General features: G+C 59.8%; 1 protein-coding gene across 1 annotated transcript; it reads left to right on the forward strand.

The window, feature by feature from the left end:
* Nucleotides 1-587: 587 nt before the first annotated feature.
* On the forward strand, nucleotides 588-23,584 carry LOC134156477 (IQ motif and SEC7 domain-containing protein 2-like). Its single transcript, XM_062604540.1, is given in 13 exon segments — nucleotides 588-1,039; nucleotides 1,766-1,795; nucleotides 12,184-12,460; nucleotides 14,546-14,884; nucleotides 14,886-15,026; nucleotides 15,907-16,375; nucleotides 16,670-16,805; nucleotides 18,920-19,081; nucleotides 19,189-19,311; nucleotides 21,320-21,486; nucleotides 21,590-21,729; nucleotides 23,161-23,286; nucleotides 23,393-23,584. Coding segments are annotated over 13 exon segments (2,676 nt in total). The 5' UTR covers nucleotides 588-626; the 3' UTR covers nucleotides 23,546-23,584.
* The last annotated feature ends 407 nt before the right edge of the window (nucleotides 23,585-23,991 follow it).

Raw genomic sequence — 23,991 nt, forward strand, 5'->3', positions numbered from 1 at the left:
GCCACGCAGATCCCGATGGTCAATACCAGAACCACTTGGAGGCAGAGGGGCAATTCCCACCCGATCCCGACCTGCCCTATGGGCCCCATCCGGAGCGCGACCTGCCCTACCAGGGCCACATGGACCACGACAGGCAATACCCGTCCCCCTTGGATCGCGACGGGCAGTACCCGTCCCCCTTGGATCGCGACGGGCAGTACCCGGAGCCCTTGGATCGCGACGGGCAGTACAGCGGGCGTGCGGAGCGGGACCGAGCCTACGGGGCCCGTCTGGATCGCGACGGGCAATACGAGGCGCTGGCCGAGCGGGATGGGCCGTATCCCAACCGGGATCACGATAGGGCCTATCTGAGCCGGAAGGATCGCGATAGAGCCTATCAGGGCCGTCCGGAGCGGGATGCGCCGTACGCGGGGCGCATGGACCAGGATGCGCCGTACGCGGGGCGCATGGACCAGGATGCGCCGTATCCGGGGCGTATGGACCAGGATGCGCCGTATCCAGGGCATATGGACCAAGATGCGCCGTATCCAGGGCGTATGGAGCGGGATGCTCAGTACCCGGGCCGCATGGACCAGGATGCGCCGTATCCGGGCCGTCTGGAGCGGGACGCGCCGTACGCGGGGCGCATGGACCAGGATGGGCAGTACCACAGCTGCTTGGAGCGGGATCTCCAGTACCAGCCCCACTTGGACCTGAGCCGCCTGGAGCGCGAGGGGCAATATTCCACCCGTATCGACCCCGACGGGCAATACTCGAGCCGCATGGAGCGGGATGGGCAGTACCAGAGCCACGTGGAGCGGGAGCTGCAGTACCGAGGCCGGGACGGGCATTACCCGCCCTGTCTGGACCGGGAAGGGCCCTATCCTGCGCCGTGCCCCCGGGATCGCTGCGGCGCTTCCCATCATCACCATCACCATCACCACGGCCGCGACTGGGACCGGGATTGGCCGCGGGTGCCCTTGAGCCGCAGCTCCAGCCCCGGGGGGGGCGGGCACAGCACCAGCGCCAGCACCAGCCCAGCCACCACACTGCAGCGCAAGTAAGGACACCCCCCCCCCCCAACCATGGACCCCCAATGGAGCATCCCGGGCCCCAACTCCATGGACCCCCAATGGAGCATCCCGGCCCCCCCCTCCATGGGCCCCCAATGGAGCATCCCGGCCCCCCCCTCCATGGGCCCCCAATGGAGCATCCCGCCCCCCCCAATCATGGACCCCCCAATGGAGCATCCCGGCCTCCCCCCTCCATGGACCCCCAATGGAGCATCCCACTCCCCCCCCATGGACCCCCAATGGAGCATCCCACCCCCCCCAGTCATGGACCCCCCAATGGAGCATCCCGGCCTCCCCCCATGGGCCCCCAATGGAGCATCCCGCCCCCCCCAGTCATGGACCCCCAATGGAGCATCCCGGCCCCCCCCTCCATGGACCCCCAATGGAGCATCCCGGAACCCCCCATGGACCCCCAGTGGAGCATCCCGCCCCCCACTGCCCAATGGGCTGAGCTCATTGCACCCTATGGGGGGGATGCACCATGTGCGGGGGGGGGGGGGTCACACGGGGACACGCACGTCACCACCCCCACACCCCCTCCCTCCCCCCCCGTGGTGGCACCGTCTGCCCGGCCTGGCCGGGTGCCTGGGGATGGGACAAGGTGGGGGGGGGATGGGGATGGGGGAGGGATGGAGGGGGATGGGCGGGGTTATGGGGGGGGTGGGGACACTTTGGGCTGTCCCTGACCCTGCCCCCCCCCCTCCTCCCCCCAGGTCGGACCGGGACAGCTCGAGGACAGTGAGGTCAGTGCTGCCCCCCCCCATGACCTTTGACCTCCTCTTAACCCCCCCTTGACCTCCTTCCTTCACCCTCCCCCCCTCTCCCCGGCTGCCTGGGTCCACACACTGGGGGTGTCATCGCGTGCGTCACGATTGGGCGGCTCTGTCCCGATCCTGTCGCGACAGAGCCCGTGGCGGTGATGCTGAGGCGTTGCTATGGGGCTGAGCTATCGCGATAGGACCCCGGCGCGTCCCGATGGATCGCTGTCGTGACAGGACCCATCGCAACCCGGTTGATCTGTCGCGATGTATTGCATTGCGGTGTGTCGCGATAGGGCTGACGTCACAACAGGGTTTTGCGACACGTTGGGGGGTGGCACATCACGACAGGCCCCGTCCTGTCGCGCCGGGGCCCCGCTGTGTCGCGACAGGGCCGCGCGTTGCCGGGGCGGCCGTTGCCAAGCGACGGCGCGGGCGGGTGACAGCGCTGACAGCGCCGGGGAGGCGTCGCCATGGCAACGGCGACCAACCCCCGGCGCCGTGCGAGCGAGTGACCGCCCCCCCCCCCGGGGGGACCGGGGTCCGCGTGTGTCACGTGGGGGGTGCACGAGGGCGTCACGTGGTGCCGGGTGTGCGATGTCCGTGCGGCGCCGTGGGTGGGTGCATCACATACACGTGTGTGCATCACATACATGTGGGTGCATCACATACATACATGTGTGTGCATCACATACATGTGTGTGCATCACATACATACATGTGGGTGCATCACATACATGTGGGTGCATCACATACATACATGTGGGTGCATCACATACGTGTGGGTGCATCACATACATGTGGGTGCATCACATACGTGTGGGTGCATCACATACGTGTGGGTGCATCACATACATACATGTGGGTGCATCACATACATGTGGGTGCATCACATACATGTGGGTGCATCACATACATACATGTGGGTGCATCACATACATACATGTGGGTGCATCACATACATGTGGGTGCATCACATACATACATGTGGGTGCATCACATACGTGTGGGTGCATCACATACATACATGTGAGTACATCACATACATGTGGGTGCATCACATACATGTGTGTGCATCATATACATACATGTGAGTACATCACATACGTGTGGGTGCATCACATACGTGTGGGTGCATCACATACGTGTGGGTGCATCACATACATACGGGTGCATCACATACATGTGGGTGCATCACACACGTGTGGGTGCATCACATACATGTGGGTGCATCACATACGTGTGGGTGCATCACATACGTGTGTGTGCATCACATACATGTGTGTGCATCACATACATGTGGGTGCATCACATACGTGTGGGTGCATCACATACGTGTGGGTGCATCACATACATACATGTGGGTGTATCACATACATGTGGGTGCATCACATACATACATGTGGGTACATCACATACATGTGGGTGCATCACATACATACATGTGGGTGCATCACATACATGTGGATGCATCACATACATGTGGGTGCATCACATACATACATGTGAGTACATCACATACATGTGGGTGCATGACATACGTGTGGGTGCATCACATATATACATGTGGGTGCATCACATACATACATGTGTGTCCATCCCATACATGTGTGTGCATCACATACATACATGTGAGTACATCACATACATGTGGGTGCATGACATACGTGTGGGTGCATCACAAACATACATGTGGGTGCATCACATACATACATGTGTGTGCATCACATACGTGTGGGTGCATCACATACATACATGTGGGTGCATCACATACATGTGTGTGCATCACATACATACATGTGGGTGCATCACATACATGTGGGTGCATCACATACATACATGTGTGTGCATCACATACATGTGGGTGCATCACATACATACATGTGTGTGCATCACATACATGTGTGTGCATCACATACATGTGGGTGCATCACATACATACATGTGTGTGCATCACATACATGTGGGTGCATCACATACGTGTGGGTGCATCACATACATGTGTGTGCATCACATACATGTGGGTGCATCACATACATGTGGGTGCATCACATACATGTGGGTGCATCACATACGTGTGGGTGCATCACATACATACATGTGGGTGCATCACATACATGTGGGTGCATCACATACATGTGGGTGCATCACATACATACATGTGGGTGCATCACATACGTGTGGGTGCATCACATACATGTGGGTGCATCACATACATGTGGGTGCATCACATACATACATGTGGGTGCATCACATACGTGTGGGTGCATCACATACATGTGGGTGCATCACATACATGTGGGTGCATCACATACGTGTGGGTGCATCACATACGTGTGGGTGCAGCACATACGTGTGGGTGCATCACATACGTGTGGGTGCATCACATACATACATGTGGGTGCATCGCATACATGTGGGTGCATCACACACGTGTGGGTGCATCACATACATGTGGGTGCATCACATACATGTGGGTGCATCACATACGTGTGGGTGCATCACATACACGTGGGTGCATCACATACACGTGGGTGCATCACATACATGTGGGTGCATCACATACGTGTGGGTGCATCACGTACGTGTGGGTGCATCCCATACATACATGTGTGTGCATCACATACATGTGGGTGCATCACATACATACATGTGGGTGCATCACATACATACATGTGTGTGCCTCACATACATGTGGGTGCATCACATACATATATGTGTGTGCATCCCATACATACATGTGTGTGCATCACATACATGTGGGTGCATCACATACATACATGTGTGTGCATCCCATAAATACATGTGGGTGCATCACATACGTCTGTGTGCAAGAGCACCCATCACACGCGTGTGCAACAACCTACATGTGTGTGCATCCCATTCATATGTGTGCTTCCCCTACATGTATGTGCAACAGACTACATGTGTGCATCCCCTACACGTTTGTGCATCCCCTACATGTGTGTGCATCCCCTACACATGTGTGCATCCCCTACACACATATGCATCCCCTACCCGTGTGTGCATCCCCTACATACGTGTGCATCCCTACACGTGTGTGCATCCATACATACATGTGCATCCCTACACGTGTGTGCATCCCCTACATACGTGTGCATCCCTACACGTGTGTGCATCCGTACATACGTGTGCATCCCTTACACGTGTCTGTATCCCCTACACGTGTGTGCATCCCTACATACGTGTGCATCCTTACATACGTGTGCATCCCTATATACGTGTGCATCCCCTACATACGTGTGCATCCCCTACACGTGTGTGCATCCCATACATACGTGTGCATCCCTATATACGTCTGCATCCCCTACATACGTGTGCATCCCTTACACGTGTGCATCCCCTACATACGTGTGCATCCCATACATACATGTGCATCCCTTACACGTGTGTGCATCCCTATATAAGTGTGCATCCCCTACATACGTGTGCATCCCTTACACGTGTGCATCCCATACATACGTGTGCATCCCCTACACGTGTGTGCATCCCCTACACGTGTGTGCATCCCTACATACGTGTGCATCCCTACTTACGTGTGCATCCCTACATACGTGTGCATCCCCTACACGTGTGTGCATCTCCTACATACGTGTGCATCCCCTACACGTGTGTGCATCCCTACTTACGTGTGCATCCCTATATACGTGTGCATCCCTACATACGTGTGCATCCCTTACACGTGTGTGCATCCCTACATACATGTGCATCCCTACACGTATGTGCATCCCATACATACGTGTGCATCCCCTACATACGTGTGCATCCCTACATACGTGTGCATCCCTACATACGTGTGCATCCCTACATACATGTGCATCCCTACACGTATGTGCATCCCCTACATACGTGTGCATCCCTACATACGTGTGCATCCCTATATACGTGTGCATCCCCTACACCCGCGGTCCCGGCCGTGCCCACGTGGACCCCGCGCACCCCCCACGTGCAGAGCCCGTTTTGGGTGCCCCCCCCCCCCCCCCGTGTCCGGCCGGGGCAGGAATTCAGGAATTCCGGGCGGTGGCTTCCGAATCCCGGCGGATCCGGATGGGATGGGGACGGGAAGGGGGGGAGGGGGGGATGTGATGAGTTTCCCAGGCCTCAGAGCCCCACAGACCAGCATCACGCCCCCCTTTGGACCCATCACAACGTGAGTGTGGGGCACGGGGACCCCCCCCAGACCTTATCCTATGGGATCCTTCTGGATCCCCCTGCCCCCCCCCCCCCTTTTCCAACCGTGTGTTCCCCCCGCTCCCCCGTGTCCGTGTGTCCATCCCGTCCCGTCCCGTCCCGTCCCCCACCCCCGGCTCTTGACTCGTGTTTTCTCTCCTCTTTTACCTCCCTGTCCGTGTGTCCAACCCCGTCCCCATTCCATCCCCATCCCTCCCCATCCCCATCCCATCCGCATCCCCATCCCTCCCCATCCTTCCCTATCCCTCCCCATCCCATCCCCATCCCTCCCCATCCCCATCCCTCCCCATCCCCATCCCATCCCCATCCCCATCCCATCCCCATCCCTCCCCATCCCCTTCCCCATCCCATCCCCATCCCCATCCCTCCCCATCCTTCCCTATCCCTCCCCATCCCATCCCCATCCCCTCCACATCCCTCCCCATCCCTCCCCAACCCCATCCCTCCCCATCCATCCCCATCCCTCCCCATCCCCATCCCCATCCCATCCCCAACCCCATCCCTCCCCATCCCCAACCCCATCCCTCCCCATCCCTCCCCATCCCTCCCCATCCCCTTCCCCATCCCATCCCCATCCCCATCCCTCCCCATCCTTCCCTATCCCTCCCCATCCCATCCCCATCCCCTCCACATCCCTCCCCATCCCTCCCCAACCCCATCCCTCCTCATCCATCCCCATCCCTCCCCCTCCCCTCCCCATCCCATTCCCATCCCCTCCCCATCCCCATCCCTCCCCATCCCCTCCCCATCCCCATCCCTCCCCATCCCCATCCCTCCCCATCCCCATCCCCTCCCCATCCCCATCCCTTTTCCATGTCCATCCCCTTCCCATCCCATCCCCATCCCCATCCCATCCCCATCCCCATCCCTCCCCACCCCTCCCTATCCATCCCCATCCCTCCCCATCCCCTCCCCATCCCCATCCCCTCCCCATTCCCGTCCCTCCCCATCCCTTCATCCCCCCATAGGCAGGGATAGCTCCTTGTCGTCCCCCCCCACCCCATCGTGCCCCCCCTTGTCCATCCACCCCCCCCCATCCCTTTGTCCGTGTTCCCCCCCCCCTCCAGGTACCACCCGGCTCCTCTTGGCTCCAACCTCCCCCCGCCCGCAGGTAAGAGCCCCCCCTATAGGAGCCCTATGGACCCCCCCCATGCCCCTTCGGGCAGTACTGGTGCTATATGGGCTATATAGAGCTCCATAGGGCAATGTCAATGCTATATGGGCTATATAGGGCTCCATATGGCAATGTCAATGCTATATGGGCTGTGTAGAGCTCCATAGGGCAATGTCAATGCTATATGGGCTGTGTAGAGCTCCATAGGGCAGTATCAATGCTATATGGGCTGTATAGGGCTCCATAGGGCAATGTCAATGCTATATGGGCTATATAGGGCTCCATATGGCAATGTCAATGCTATATGGGCTGTGTAGAGCTCCATAGGGCAATGTCAATGCTATATGGGCTATATAGGGCTCCATAGGGCAATGTCAATGCTATATGGGCTGTGTAGAGCTCCATAGGGCAGTATCAATGCTATATGGGCTGTATAGGGCTCCATAGGGCAATGTCAATGCTATATGGGCTGTATAGGGCTCCATAGGGCAATGTCAATGCTATATGGGCTGTGTAGAGCTCCATAGGGCAATGTCAATGCTATATGGGCTGTGTAGAGCTCCATAGGGCAATGTCAATGCTATATGGGCTATATAGAGCTCCATAGGGCAATGTCAATGCTATATGGGCTGTGTAGAGCTCCATAGGGCAATGTCAATGCTATATGGGCTATATAGAGCTCCATAGGGCAATGTCAATGCTATATGGGCTGTGTAGAGCTCCATAGGGCAATGTCAATGCTATATGGGCTATATAGAGCTCCATAGGGCAATGTCAATGCTATATGGGCTGTGTAGAGCTCCATAGGGCAGTATCAATGCTATATGGGCTGTATAGGGCTCCATAGGGCAATGTCAATGCTATATGGGCTGTATAGGGCTCCATAGGGCAATGTCAATGCTATACGGGCTGTGTAGAGCTCCATAGGGCAATGTCAATCCTATATGGGCTGTGTAGAGCTCCATAGGGCAGTATCAATGCTATATCGGCTGTGTAGAGCTCCATAGGGCAATGTCAATGCTATATGGGCTGTGTAGAGCTCCATAGGGCAATGTCAATGCTATATGGGCTGTGTAGAGCTCCATAGGGCAGTATCAATGCTATATGGGCTGTATAGGGCTCCATATGGCAATGTCAATGCTATATGGGCTGTGTAGAGCTCCATAGGGCAGTATCAATGCTATATGGGCTGTATAGGGCTCCATAGTGCAGTATTGGTGCTGTATGGGCTCTATAGGCTGTGTAGCGGCCGTACGGTGCTGTATGGTATATGGGTATAGTAGGGCCTGTATAGGGACTGGATGGGTGCCCTGGGTGCTGTATGGCTCCTATCTATATGGTCTGGATGGGTGCTCTATGTGCTGTATGGCTGTTATATGTAGGGACTGTGAGAGGGCCCTGGGACCTATAGGGGTCACGTGCACCAAAGTGATGCCCTATAGAGACCATCTGGATCCCTAGGGCTCTATAGGGGCTGTTTGCATCCCTATAGACACATAGGGGCTGTATGGATCCCTAGGGCTCTATAGGGGCTGTTTGTATTCCTATGGACACATAGGGGCTGTATGGATCCCTAGGGATCTATAGGGGCTGTATGGATCCCTAGGGCTCTATAGGGGCTGTATGGATCCCTAGGGCTCTATAGGGGCTGTTGGCATCCCTATAGACACATAGGGGCTGTATGGATCCCTAGGGCTCGATAGGGGCTGTTGGCATCCCTATGGACACATAGGGGCTGTATGGATCCCTAGGGCTCTATAGGGGCTGTATGGATCCCTAGGGCTCTATAGGGGCTGTATGGATCCCTAGGGCTCTACAGGGGCTGTTGGCATCCCTATAGACACATAGGGGCTGTATGGATCCCTAGGGCTCTATAAGGGGCTGTTGGCATCCCTATAGACACATAGGGGCTGTATGGATCCCTAGGGCTCTATAGGGGCTGTTTGCATCCCTATAGACCCACAGGGCCCCTATGGATCCCCAGGGCCCCATAGGCGCCATATGGGTCCTCCCCCGTTTGCTGTTGGGGGGGGGAGGTGATGGGCTGTTTGGGGGCGGTTGCCATGGCGACGCCTCCATCATGGCGCCTCCTCGCGCTATTTTGAGGTCCAAGCGGTGACGTTTGGGGGGGGGGGGGGCGGGGCTCGCGCGGGGACCCAGGCGGCCGGGACCCCCCCTCCCCCCCTCTCCCCCTCCCCCCATTCCCATCCCATCCCCCCCTTCCCCCCGGGTATCCCAATCGCATCCTCCCCCCCCTTCATCCCCCGCCGCGTCTCCATGGCAACCGACATCCCGCGGGGGGGGGGGGGGGGGGGGGGGATGCTCCGCGCAGGCGCCTGGGGCCAGGAGAACCCGTTTCCCCCCTCCCCCCCCTCCATTGGGAACACCCCATTGGGGGGGACACCTCAGCCCCCCAAGTGTGTGTGGGGAACAGACCCCCCCATTGCAGGGGAACGGGGGGGGACACACAACCCAGACATCCCCACACACGCACCCTATCAATGGGGCAGCCCCTCCTCCATCAGGCATCCAGGCCCACCCCACCACCCCATTTTGGGGACCCCCCCGTTTCCATCTCGAATGGACCCCCCCAACCCCCCCACCCCCCCTTCATGGGGTGAGGACCCCGCAAGCCGGTTTCGGGGGGGGTTAAGGGGGGGGTCGCTCCTCCGGCTCCTCCCCCCCCCCCCCTTTACCCCCCCCCCCTTCCTCCATCGGCCGATCGGGCCCTTGGTGCTGCTGCGGAGGAGCCGCCCCCCCCCGGACCCCTTCTTTGTGGGGGGATCCCCGTGTCTGTGGCGGCCCCCCCACCCCCCCATTTTGGGGGTGCCCCCCCCCCCCCATGTGGTGCCTGCAGTGCACGGCCGACCGGCGGCGGGGGCCGCTCCGGCAGCGGCTGCTGCACGGGTGAGTGGGGACCCCCCCCATAACCCCCCCCCAGCATCATTTAACCCCCCCTCCCCCTTGTTTTGGGGGACACCCCCCCCCCCCAGGGACCCCCCCCCCCCCCCCTCCGGTCCCCACCCCCTCCGTTCCCAGGCACCTGAGCCCCAGTTAGGGGGGGGGGGGGGGGAGGTTGGGGTGCCCCAGTGATGGGGGGGGGGGTGCCTGTGTCTGTGTGCTCCCATGGACTTGTATCCCTGTGTCCCATGCATCCGTGTGTCCCATGTCTGGTGTGTGCATGCATCCCTGTGTCCATGCATCCCCATGCCCATGCATCCATGTGTCCCATGTCTGGTGTATCTATGCATGCCTGTGTCCATGCATCCCCATGTCCATGCATCCCTGTGTCCATGCATCCCCATGTCCATGCATCCCCGTCTCCATGCATCCCTGTGTCCATGCATCCCCATTCCCATGCATCCATGTGTCCCATGTCTGGTGTATCTATGCATGCCTGTGTCCATGCATCCCCGTCTCCATGCATCCCCATGTCCATGCATCCCTCTGTCCATGCATCCCCATGTCCATGCATCCATGTGTCCCATGTCTGGTGTGTCCATGCATCCCCGTGTCCATGCACCCCCATGTCCATGCATCCCCGTGTCCATGCATCCCTGTGTCCATGCACCCCCATGTCCATGCATCCCTGTGTCCATGCATCCCCATTCCCATGCATCCATGTGTCCCATGTCTGGTGTGCCCATGCATCCCCGTGCCCATGCATCCCCGTGTCCATGCATCCCCATGCCCATGCATCCCCATGTCCATGCATCCCCGTGTCCATGCATCCCCGTGTCCATGCATCCCCATGCCCATGCATCCCCGCGTCCATGCATCCCCATGTCCATGCATCCATGTGTCCCATGTCTGGTGTGCCCATGCATCACTGTGTCCATGCATCCCCATGCCCATGCATCCCTGTGTCCATGCATCCCCATGCCCATGCATTCCCATTCCCCTCTCTCCCCATGTCCCTTTGTCCCCATGTCCCTGTGTCCCCATGTCCCTGTGTCCCCATGTCCAAGTGTTCCCCCATGTCCCTGTGTCCCCACGTCCGTGTGGCCCCAGCTCTGTGTCCCTTTGTCCCCATGGTCTGAGCTCAGAGGGGATCCAAGGGGTCATGGGGGACCCTTGAGGCCATTTGGGGGTGTCAATGGGGTGTCAGTGGGGTGTCAAGGGGGTGGTCAAGGGGTTGTCAAGGGGGTGTCAATGGGGTGTCAATGGGTGTCCATGGCTGTCAATGTGTGCCAATGGTTGTCAATGGTTGTCAGTGGGTGCCAATGGGTGCCAATGGCTGTCAATGGGAGTCAGTGGGTGCCAATGGTTGTCAATGAGTGTCAATGGGTGTCAATGGCTGCCGCCGGGTGTCAATGGCTGCCACCAGGTGTCAATGGCTGTCAGTGGGTGCCAATGGCTGTCAATGGGTGCCAATGGTTGCCAATGGCTGTCAATGGGTGCCAATGGTTGTCAATGAGTGTCAATGGGTGTCAATGGCTGCCACCGGGTGTCAATGGGTGTCAATGGGTGCCAATGGGTGTCAATGGGTGCCAATGGTTGCCAATGGCTGTCAATGGGTGTCAATGGGTGTCAATGGGTGTCAATGGCTGTCAATGGTTGTCAATGGGTGACAACGGATGTCAATGGTTGTCAATGGGTGCCAATGGGTGTCAATGGGTGTTACTGGGTGCCCATGGCTGTCAATGGGTGTCACTGGGTGTCAATGAGTGTCTATGGGTGCCCATGGCTGTCAATGGGTGTCACTGGGTGTCAATGGGTGTCACTGGGTGTCAATGGCTGTCAATGGCTGTCACTGGGTGTCCCTGGGTGTCAATGGGTGCCAATGGCTGTCAATGGGTGTCACTGGGTGTCAATGGCTGTCAATGGGTGTCACTGGGTGTCACTGGGTGTCACTGGGTGCCCATGGCTGTCAATGGCTGTCAATGGGTGTCACTGGGTGTCAATGGGCATCAATGGGTGTCACTGGGTGCCCATGGCTGTCAATGGCTGTCAATGGCTGTCACTGGGTGTCACTGGGTGCCCATGGCTGTCAATGGCTGTCAATGGCTGTCACTGGGTGCCAACGGGTGCCCCTGTGTCCCCGCAGCGTGGACGGCGAGGCTCCGGGCAGCGAAGGGGGGGGGCCGGTCCCCGACAGCCCCGGGCGCCCCCCCCCGTACCGGGGCCTCCCCCAAGCGGCTCCCCCCGGTGCAGGGGGGTCCGGGGGGGGGCCCGGGGGGGGCTCCCCGGGGCTGGGCTGGGCCCGGCTCCCCCCGCAGCCGGCGAGCGTGGCCCTGCGCAAGCAGCAGGAGGAGGAGGAGAGCAAGAGGCCGAAGGCTCTGAGCGACAGCTACGAGCTCTCCACTGACCTGGAGGACAAGAAGGTACCGGGGGGGACATGGGGGGGACATGGGGGGCAATGGGGGGGGGGTGTCACAAACATCATGCGATGGGAGCCGGCCGTACCTGATGGTCCTCAGGGCTGGGGGGTGCGCACCATGTGGGGCGGTCTCCATCCCTCCAGGGTGGTCCCCAGCCCCTATGGTGGTCCCCAGCCCCTATGATGCTCCCCAGCCCCTATGATGGTCCCCAGCCCCTGTGATGGTCCCCAGCCCCTATGATGGTCCCCAGCCCCTGTGATGGTCCCCAGCCCCTATGATGGTCCCCAGCCCCTATGATGGTCCCCAGCCCCTATGATGGTCCCCAGCCCCTATGATGCTCCCCAGCCCCTGTGATGCTCCCCAGCCCCTGTGATGGTCCCCAGCCCCTATGATGGTCCCCAGCCCCTGTGATGGTCTCCAGCCCCTATGATGGTCCCCAGCCCCTATGATGGTCCCCAGCCCCTGTGATGGTCTCCAGCCCCTATGATGCTCCCCAGCCCCTATGATGGTCCCCAGCCCCTGTGATGGTCTCCAGCCCCTGTGATGGTCCCCAGCCCCTATGATGGTCTCCAGCCCCTGTGATGGTCTCCAGCCCCTGTGATGGTCCCCAGCCCCTATGGTGGTCCCCAGCCCCTGTGATGGTCCCCAGCCCCTATGATGGTCCCCAGCCCCTGTGATGGTCTCCAGCCCCTGTGATGGTCCCCAGCCCCTATGATGCTCCCCAGCCCTGTACGGTGGCCTCACCGTGTCCTTCTCTGGTCCTGTTCTCTCCCTGTCTCCATGTGCCTGTTCATGGCCCCATCCCCATCTCCCCATCCATGTCCCCATGTCCCCATCCCCATGTCCTTATCTCCCCATCCATGTCCCCATGTCCCCATCCCCATGTCCTTATCTCCCCATCCATGCCTTCATCTCCCCATGTCCCCATCCATGTCTCTATGTCCCCATCCCCATCTCCCCATGTCCCCATCCCCATGTATGCATCTGAATGTTCTCCATGTCCCTGTGTCTCCATCCCCATGTCCCTATGTCCCCATCTCCCTATCCCCATGTCCCCATCCCCATCTCCCCATCCATGTCCCCATCCCCATCCCCATCTCCTCATGTCCCCATCCCCATCTCCCCATCCATGTCCCCATCCCCATCCCCATCTTCCCATTCCCATCCCCATCCCCATGTCTCCATCCCCATCTTCCCATCCGCATCCCCATGTCTCCATCCCCATCTCCCCATCCCCATCTTCCCATCCCCATCCCATCCCCATCTCCTCATCCCCATCTCCTCATCCCCATGTCCCCATCCCCATCCCCATGTCCCCATCCCCATCCCCATGTCCCCATCTCCATCTCCCCATCCCATCCCCATCCCATTCCCATTCCCATCCCCATCCCCTCCCCATCTCCCCATCCCCATCCCATTCCCATCCCCATCCCATCCCCATCTCCCCATCCCTATCTCCCCATCCCCATGTCCCCATTCCCATCCCCATCTCCCCATCTCCCCATGTCCCCACCCCCATCTCCTCATCCCCATCTCCCCATCCCAATCCCCATCTCCCCATCCCAATCCCCATCTCCCCATCCCATCCCCATCCCCATCCCATCCCCACCCCATCCCCATGTCCCCATCTCCATCCCATCCCCACCCCATCCCCATCTCCCCATCCCATTCCCATCTCCATCCCATCCCCATCTCCCCATCCCTGTCCCATCTCCATCCCATCCCCATCCCATCCCCATCTCCTCATCCCCGTGTCCCCATCCCCATCCCATTCCCACCTCCCCATCCCATCCCCATCCCATCCCCATCCCCATCCCCGTCTCCCCATCTCCCCATCCCCATGTCCCCATCCCCATCCCATCCACATCTCCCCATCCCATCCCCATCCCCATGTCCCCATCCCATCTCCCCATGTCCCCACCCCATCCCCATCTCCCCATGTCCCCACCCAATCCCCATCTCCCCATGTCCCCGTCCCCATCCCCATCTCCATCCCCATCTCCATCCCCATCCCCATCTCCATCCCCATCCCCATCTCCCCATCTCCCCATGTCCCCATCTCCCCCCGGTTGCCCCCCGGTGGCTCAGGTGGAGATGCTGGAGCGCAAGTACGGGGGTTACTTCCGCACCCGCCGCGCCGCCCGCACCATCCAGGCCGCCTTCCGCCGGTACCGCATGGCCCAGAAGTTCGAGCGGCTGCGGAGCGAGGGGGGGCGGGCTCGGCGCTTGGCCCTGCCCGGCCTCCGCCTCCAGTTCTCCTTCGAGGAGTACGACCGGGGCCCCCCCCCGCCGGCCCCGGGGCCCCCCCCGCCGCCCCCCCCGTACTTCCAAGGCAAACCCGCCTCGCTGGACGAGGGGGTGCTGGGGGGGCCCCGCAGGGCGCCGCGCTATGGGGGGTCCTGTAGGGCTGGCTTGGATGGAGGAGGGGGGGGGGCGGGGGTGGGGGGGAGCTGGGGACGTGGGGGCGGGGATTGGAGGAGGGGGACCCGGGAGCCCCCCCCGGCAGCTCTCGGCTTCGGCGGATTTCGGGCCCGGAGGGGCTGACCTGGAGGAGGCGTTCGCGCAGCAGGTGGGGGGGGTGGGGGGGGCTATAGGGGACTGGGGGGGTATAGGGGGCTGGGGGGGTTTGGGGGCTATAGGGGACTGGGGGGGCATAGGGGACTGGGGGGGTTTGGGGGCTATAGGGGACTGGGGGGGTTTGGGGGCTATAGGGGACTGGGGGGTTATGGGGGCTATAGGGGACTGGGGGGGCTATAGGGGACTGGGGGGGCTATAGGGGACTGGGGGGTTATGGGGGCTATAGGGGACTGGGGGGCTATAGGGGACTGGGGGGCTATAGGGGACTGGGGGGGCTATAGGGGATGGGGGGCTCAATGGGTGCTGATGGGGGGGCTCAATGGGTGCTGATGTGGAGGGGCTCAATGGGTGCTGACGGGGGGGGCTCAGTGGGTGCTGACGGGGGGGTCAATGGGTGCTGATGGGGGGGTGTCAATGGGTGCTGACGGGGGGGGTCAATGGGTGCTGACGGGGGGGTCAATGGGTGCTGATGGGGGGGGTCAATGGGTGCTGATGGGGGGGCTCAATGGGTGCTGATGGGCTCAATGGGTGCTGACCGGGGGGGGGCTCAATGGGTGCTGATGGGGGGGTCAATGGGTGCTGACGGGGGGGTCAATGGGTGCTGATGGGGGGGCTCAATGGGTGCTGATGGGGGGGGCTCAATGGGTGCTGACCGGGGGGGGGCTCAATGGGTGCTGATGGGGAGGTCAATGGGTGCTGACGGGGGGGCTCAGTGGGTGCTGATGGGGGGGTCAATGGGTGCTGACGGGGGGGTCAATGGGTGCTGATGGGGGGGTCAATGGGTGCTGATGGGGGGGGCTCAATGGGTGCTGACCGGGGGGGGGCTCAATGGGTGCTGACGGGGGGGTTCCCCCCCCTCTCTCTCCCCCCAGGTGAAATCTTTGGCCGCCTCCATTGACGAGGCCCTGGGGGGGGGCCGCGGGGTCCCCCCCGGCGGCCCCGCCCCCCCCGCGGGGGACAGCGCCGCCACCTCCACCAGTGACGTCACCCTGTACCTGGACGAGGGGCTCCCCGGCTCCCCCCACTCCCCGGAGCGCCCCCCCAGCCCCGAGCCCCCCACTTCGGACACGGGGGGGCCCCAGCCCCCCCCTGCGCCCCCCCCTCCTCTGCCCCCCCCCCCGCCCCCCAACAACCCCACCAACCCCCCCCCCGGCCCTGCCGAGCGCTGGGGGGGAGGGGCCGAGGACCCCCCCCCCCGCCGTGGCCCCCCCTGCTTGGAATGCCGGGGCCGCGGGGGGGTGGCGGGGGGGGGGCACCCCCCTTTGCTCACGGTTGAGCCCCCCAGCGACAGCTCCGCCGACCTCAGCGACCGCTCCGACCGCGGCTCCGTCAACCGGGGGGGTCCCTACGACCCCGGCGACGGCGGGGGGGGCACCTTGCCCCGTAGCGGACCCCCCCACCGCTGCTTCCACCCCGAAGCAGCCCCCCCCCCCACTTCCGCCGGTCCCCCCCCCGGCCCCCCACCCCAACCACCACCACCGCCACCACCGCCCGCCCCCGAGGAGGGCTCCGATGGGGACAACGAGAGCCTGGGGAGCAGCTCCAACTCCAACGAGAGCCTCAACTGCTCGTCGGGTTCCTCATCCCGGGACAGCTTGAGGAGACCCCCCCCGCCCCCCCCCCCGCCCCCCGCAGCCCCCCCGCAGCCCCCCCAGCCCCCCGGCAAGGCCACGTACCAACGGGAGCCGCGGCAGAGCTGGGACTCGCCGGCGCTCAACAACGACGTGGTCCAGCGGCGCCAGTACCGCATCGGCCTCAACCTCTTCAACAAGTGAGGGGCAGCGGGGAGCGGGGGGGTCTATGGGGTCTATGGGGTCATGGGAGCTATGGGGAAGGGTGGGGAGAGGTTGGTGGTACCGTGGGTAGGGTGGTGGTGCTCTAGGTGTGGCTATAGGGTGGGTGTGGGGATGCTCTAGGTGAGGCTATAGGGTGGGTGTGGGGATGTGCTAGGTGAGGCTATAGGGTGCGTGTGGGGATGCTCTAGGTGAGGCTATAGGGTGCGTGTGGGGATGCTCTAGGTGAGGCTATAGGGTGGGTGTGGGGATGCTCTAGGTGAGGCTATAGGGTGGGTGTGGGGATGCTCTAGGTGAGGCTATAGGGTGCGTGTGGGGATGCTCTAGGTGAGGCTATAGGGTGGGTGTGGGGATGCTCTAGGTGAGGCTATAGGGTGGGTGTGGGGATGCGCTAGGTGAGGCTATAGGGTGCATGTGGGGATGGGCTAGGTGAGGCTATAGGGTGGGTGTGGGGATGCTCTAGGTGAGGCTATAGGGTGGGTGTGGGGGTGGGCTAGGTGAGGCTATAGGGTGCATGTGGGGATGGGCTAGGTGAGGCTATAGGGTGGGTGTGGGGATGCTCTAGGTGAGGCTATAGGGTGGGTGTGGGGATGGGCTAGGTGAGGCTATAGGGTGCGTGTGGGGATGCTCTAGGTGAGGCTATAGGGTGGGTGTGGGGATGCTCTAGGTGAGGCTATAGGGTGGGTGTGGGGATGGTCTAGGTGAGGCTATAGGGTGGGTGTGGGGATGCTCTAGGTGAGGCTATAGGGTGGGTGTGAGGATGGTCTAGGTGAGGCTATAGGGTGCGTGTGGGGATGCTCTAGGTGAGGCTATAGGGTGGGTGTGGGGATGCTCTAGGTGGCCCTATAGTGTGGATATGGTGATGTTCTAAGTGAGCCTATAGAGTGGGTATGGGGATGTTCTAGGTGACCCTATAGCATGGGTATAGTGATGCTCTAGATGATCCTATAGTGTGGGTTGATGTTCTAGGTGACCCTATATCATAGCTATAGTGATGTTCTAGGTGAGCCTATAGCATGGGGATGTTCTAGGTGACCCTATAGGGTGGATATGGTGACGTTCTAGGTAACCCTATAGGGTGGGTATTATGTTGTTCTAGGTGACCCTATGGGGTGGATATGGTGACGTTCTAGGTAACCCTATAGGGTGGGTATTATGTTGTTCTAGGTGACCCTATGGGGTGGGGATGGTGATGCTCTAGATGATCCTGTAGTGTGGGTATAATGATCTAGGTTACCCTATAGCGTGGGTATGGTGGTGTTCTAGATAACCCTATAGTATGGGCATGGTGATGTTCTAGGTAACACTGTAGTATGAGTACAGTGATGTTCTAGGTAGCCCTATAGTGTGGGTGTGGCTATGTTCTAGGTAACACTACAGTATGGATATGCTGATGTTCTAGGTGACCCTATAGCATGGGTATGGTGATGTTCTAGGTGACCCTATAGCATGGGTATGATGATGTTCTAGGTAACCCTATAGCATGGGTATGGTGATGTTCTAGGTGACCCTATAGCATGGGTATGGTGATGTTCTAGGTGACCCCATAGGATGGGTATGGTGATGTTCTAGGTGACCCTATAGCATGGGTATGGTGATGTTCTAGGTGACCCCATAGCATGGGTATGGTGATGTTCTAGGTAACCCTATAGCATGGGTATGATGATGTTCTAGGTAACCCTATAGCATGGGTATGATGATGTTCTAGGTGACTCCATAGCATGGGTATGGTGATGTTCTAGGTGACCCCATAGCATGGGTATGGTGATGTTCTAGGTGACCCCATAGCATGGGTATGGTGATGTTCTAGGTGACCCCATAGCATGGGTATGGTGATGTTCTAGGTGACCCCATAGCATGGGTATGGTGATGTTCTAGGTGACCCTATAGCATGGGTATGGTGATGTTCTAGGTAACCCTATAGCATGAGTATGGTGATGTTCTAGGTGACCCTATAGCATGGGTATGATGATGACCCAGGGGATGATGACGTCCAGGTCACCCCATGGCCGGGGTGGGGGGGGACGGGACACACACAAAGCCCCCCCCCTCCCCCAATGGTGGTGATGCCATGGGTCCCCCCCATTGACAGGAAACCAGAGAAGGGGATCCAGTACCTGATCGAGAGGGGCTTCCTCTCGGACACGCCGGTGGGGGTGGCCCACTTCATCCTGGAGAGGAAGGGGCTGAGCCGGCAAATGATCGGCGAGTTCCTCGGCAACCGGCAGAAGCAGTTCAACCGCGACGTCCTCGAGTGAGGGGGGGCCCCATGGCCGTGGGGCGGGGGGGGGGGGGTGATGGGGACCCTCGGGATGGGGGGGTGACCCCGGTACCGAGCCCACCCCACGGGTGTCCCCGCAGCTGCGTGGTAGACGAGATGGACTTCTCGGGCATGGAGCTGGATGAGGCCCTGCGCAAGTTCCAGTCCCACATCCGCGTGCAGGGGGAGGCCCAGAAGGTCGAGCGCTTGATCGAGGCCTTCAGGTGAGGGATGGGGTCGTGGGGTGGGGTTCCAGGTGTCCCTGTGGAGGGGTGCTCGATGTGACCTGGGAGGGAGGCTCTAGGTCACCCTATGGGAGGTGACCCCGTGGAGGGATGCTCTAGGTGGTCTATGAGGGATGCTTGATGTGATCCGTGAGGGATGCTCAATGTGACCTATGCTCAATGTGACCTATGAGGGATGCTCTATGTGATCTATGAGGGATGCTCTATGTGATCCATGAGGGATGCTCAATGTGATCCATGAGGGATGCTCAATGTGACCTATGCTCAATGTGACCTATGAGGGATGCTCAATGTGATCCATGAGGGATGCTCTGTGTGACCTATGAGGGATGCTCTATGTGATCCATGAGGGATGCTCTAGGTGATCTATGAGGGATGCTCTGTGATCCATGAGGGATGCTCTATGTGACCTATGAGGGATGCTCTATGTGATCAATGAGGGATGCTCTATGTGATCCATGAGGGATGCTCAATGTGACCTATGCTCAATGTGACTTATGAGGGATGCTCAATGTGATCCATGAGGGATGCTCTATGTGATCCATGAGGGATGCTCTGTGTGATCCATGAGGGATGCTCTATGTGATCTATGAGGGATGCTCTAGGTGATCAATGAGGGATGCTTGATGTGATCCATGAGGGATGCTCTATGTGATCCATGAGGGATGCTCAATGTGATCTATGAGGGATGCTCTAGGTGATCTATGAGGGATGCTTCATGTGATCAATGAGGGATGCTTCATGTGATCCATGAGGGATGCTCAATGTGACCTATGCTCAATGTGACCTATGAGGGATGCTCTATGTGATCAATGAGGGATGCTCTATGTGATCCATGAGGGATGCTTCATGTGATCCATGAGGGATGCTCTATGTGATCCATGAGGGATGCTCCATGTGATCTATGAGGGATGCTCTATGTGATCTATGAGGGGTGCTCTAGGTGACCAATAAGGGATGCTCTAGGTGATCAATGAGGGATGCTCTTGGTGATCAATGAGTGATGCTCTGGGTGATCTATGAGGGATGCTCTGTGATCTATGAGGGATGCTTGATGTCATCTATGAGGGATGCTCTATGGGATCAATGAGGGATGCTCTATGTGATCCATGAGGGATGCTCTAGGTGATCTATGAGGGGTGCTCGATGTGATCTATGAGGGATGCTCTGGGTGATCTAGGAGGGATGCTCTGTGATCTATGAGGGATGCTTGATGTGATCTATGAGGGGTGCTCGATGTGACCTATGAGGGGTGCTCGATGTAATCTATGAGGGATGCTCTGGGTGATCTATGAGGGGTGCTCGATGTGACCTATGAGGGGTGCTGTATGTGATCTATGAGGGGTGCTCGTTGTGACCTATGAGGGGTGCTCTGGGTGATCTATGAGGGATGCTCCATGTGATCCATGAGGGATGCTCAATGTGATCTATGAGGGGTGCTCGATGTCACCTATGAGGGATGGTCTATGTGATCTATGAATGATGCTCTAGGTTACCCTATGGGAGGTGATCCTATGGGGGCGGGGGATGCTGTATGTGACCTATGAGGAATGCTCTAGGTCACCCTATGGGAGAAGTCCCAGGTGTCCCTATGGGGGGATGCTCTATGTGATCTATGAGGGATGCTCTAGGTCACCCTATGGGAGGTGTCCCTATGGGGGGATGCTCTATGTAACCTATGAGGAATGCTCTAGGTCACCCTATAGGAGAAGCCCCAGGTGACCCCATGGACCAGGTTGGGGGACGTTTGGTTTGATGCCACATGCAGGGATGGGTGACATTCCAGGTGTCCCTATGGACCACGCAGGGGGGGCTTGGGCCCCACACGATGCTCTAGGGCCCCACACGATGCTCTAGGGGACCCTATAGGTACCATTCAATGCGATTCCCCACACGCAAGGAGCTCTGCCCCACACCGGTGCCGAGTGTCCCCCCCCCACCCCATGACCCTATGGGCCATGGGGACAAGCCCTGTTCCACGCCGCAGCCAGCGCTACTGCGTGTGCAACGCGGCCCTGCTGCGCCAGTTCCGCAACCCGGACACCATCTTCATCCTGGCCTTCGCCATCATCCTCCTCAACACGGACATGTACAGCCCCAGCGTGAAGGCCGAGCGCAAGATGAAGCTGGAGGACTTCATCAAGAACCTCCGAGGTGATGGAGCAAGGGGGTCCTCATTGGGGGGGGGGGGGGGTATCCCCATCCCTTGCTCATGGATGGATGGGGGGGTTCTAGAGCGGTGGCCGGTGTCGCGCAGGGGTGGACAACGGGGAGGACATCCCCCGGGACATGCTGGTGGGCATCTACCAGCGCATCCAGAGCCGGGAGCTGCGCACCAACGACGACCACGTGTCCCAGGTCCAGGCCGTCGAGCGCATGATCGTCGGCAAGAAGCCGGTGGGTCCCGGGGGGGGGGGACCGGGATGGTTGGGGTCTGTGGAGGGGTGGGCTATGGGGGCCCTATGGGGAATGATTTAGGGGACCCATAGGGGATGCTCTAGGTGACCTATGGGAGGTGTTCTAGGTGACCCTATGGGGAACGCTTTAGGGGACCCATAGCGGATGCTCTAGGTGACCTATGGGAGGTGTTCTAGGTGACCCTATGGGGAACGCTTTAGGGGACCCATAGGGGATGCTCTAGGTGACCTATGGGAGGTGTTCTAGGTGACCCTATGGGGAACGCTTTAGGGGACCCATAGGGGATGCTCTAGGTGACCTATGGGAGGTGTTCTAGGTGACCCTATGGGGAATGCTTTAGGGGACCCATAGGGGATGCTCTAGGTGACCTATGGGAGGTGTTCTAGGTAACCCTATGGGGAATGTTTTAGGGGACCCATAGGGGATGGTCTAGGTAACTCATGGGGATGTTCTAGGTGACCCTATCGTGAATGCTCTTGGTAATCCTATGGAGAATGCTTTAGGTGATTTATGGGGAGATGTTCTAGGCCGCCCTATGGGGGACGCTCCAGGTCACCCTATGGGTGATGCTCTAGGTGCTCTATGAGGGATGCTCTAGGTGACCATATAGGTGATGCTCTAGAGGGATGCTCTAGGTGACCCTATGGGTGGTGCTCTAGAGGGATGCTCTAGGTCACCCTATGGGTGATGCTCGAGGTGCTCTCTGAGGGATGCTCTAGGTTACCCTATGGGGGATGCTCTAGGACACCCTATGGGGGATGCTCTAGGACACCCTATGGGGGATGCTCTAGGTTACCCTATGGGGGATGCTCTAGGACACCCTATGGGGGATGCTCAAGGTGCTCTCTGAGGGATGCTCTAGGTTACCCTATGGGGGATGCTCTAGGACACCCTATGGGGGATGCTCTAGGTTACCCTATGGGGGATGCTCTAGGACACCCTATGGGGGATGCTCTAGGACACCCTATGGGGGATGCTCTAGGACACCCTATGGGGGATGCTCAAGGTGCTCTCTGAGGGATGCTCTAGGTTACCCTATGGGGGATGCTCTAGGACACCCTATGGGGGATGCTCTAGGACACCCTATGGGGGATGCTCTAGGTTACCCTATGGGGGATGCTCTAGGACACCCTATGGGGGATGCTCAAGGTGCTCTCTGAGGGATGCTCTAGGCCACCCTATGGGGGATGCTCTAGGCCACCCTATGGGGGATGCTCAAGGTGCTCTCTGAGGGATGCTCTAGGCCACCCTATGGCAAAAGCCCTGGTTGACCCAGTGGTGCCCATTGACCACAACACTCAAGGTTGCCCAATGACCAATGGCGCCGGTGACCCAACAGCACCCATTGCAGTTACCAAGGACCCCCCCCCCATCCCTTTCGTGTGTGTCCCCCCCCCACCTTGTCCCCAGGTGCTGTCCCTGCCCCACCGGCGCCTGGTTTGCTGCTGCCAACTCTATGAGGTGCCCGACCCCAACCGGCCCCAGCGCCTGGGGCTGCACCAGCGCGAGGTCTTCCTCTTCAATGACCTTCTGGTGGTGAGCCCGGGGCGCCGTGGGGCTGGGGGCCCCCATTTGGGGGGGGTCCATGGGGAGGGGGGGTGGGGGGTGTCTCCCATTGACCCTATGGCCCTCCCGTTGGTAGGTGACGAAGATCTTCCAGAAGAAGAAGATCCTGGTGACCTACAGCTTCCGCCAGAGCTTCCCGCTGGTGGAGATGCACATGCAGCTCTTCCAGAACGCCTGTGAGCCCCATAGCGCCCCACGGCACCCTAGAGCACCCCACGGCACCCTATAGCACCCTGTAGCACCCTATAGCACCCTATGGCACCCTATGGCAACCCCGTGCGTGCTCCCCTGCCCCCTTGCTCCATGTGGTCCACTGTGGAGTGCTGCCCACAGGGTGTCTCCTGATGCCGCGGTGGCCTCTATGGGGTACCCCATGGGATGCTCCCTGCCCCGTTGTGTTGTCCATCGGTTGTCCCATGGTGCCTCCCCCCCCCAGCATCCCCCAGTGCTCCCAGTGCCCATCCCAGTGCTCCCAGTGCCCATCCCAGTGCTCCCAGTGCCCATCCCAGTGCTCCCAGCGCCCTTCCCAGTGCTTCCATCAACCCAGCACCCCATTGCCCCCCAATCCCATTGCTCCCCCATTGCCCACCCCATTGCCCACCCTATTGCCCCCCCATTACCACCCCGACCCCCTTACTCCCCAACCCCATTCCCCCCCATTAGCCACCACAACCC

Source organism: Pezoporus occidentalis, unplaced genomic scaffold (genome assembly GCF_034315485.1).
Source record: "Pezoporus occidentalis ecotype Australia unplaced genomic scaffold, CSIRO_AGI_Poc_V1 ctg866, whole genome shotgun sequence".
NCBI classification, from domain to species: Eukaryota; Metazoa; Chordata; class Aves; order Psittaciformes; family Psittacidae; genus Pezoporus; species Pezoporus occidentalis.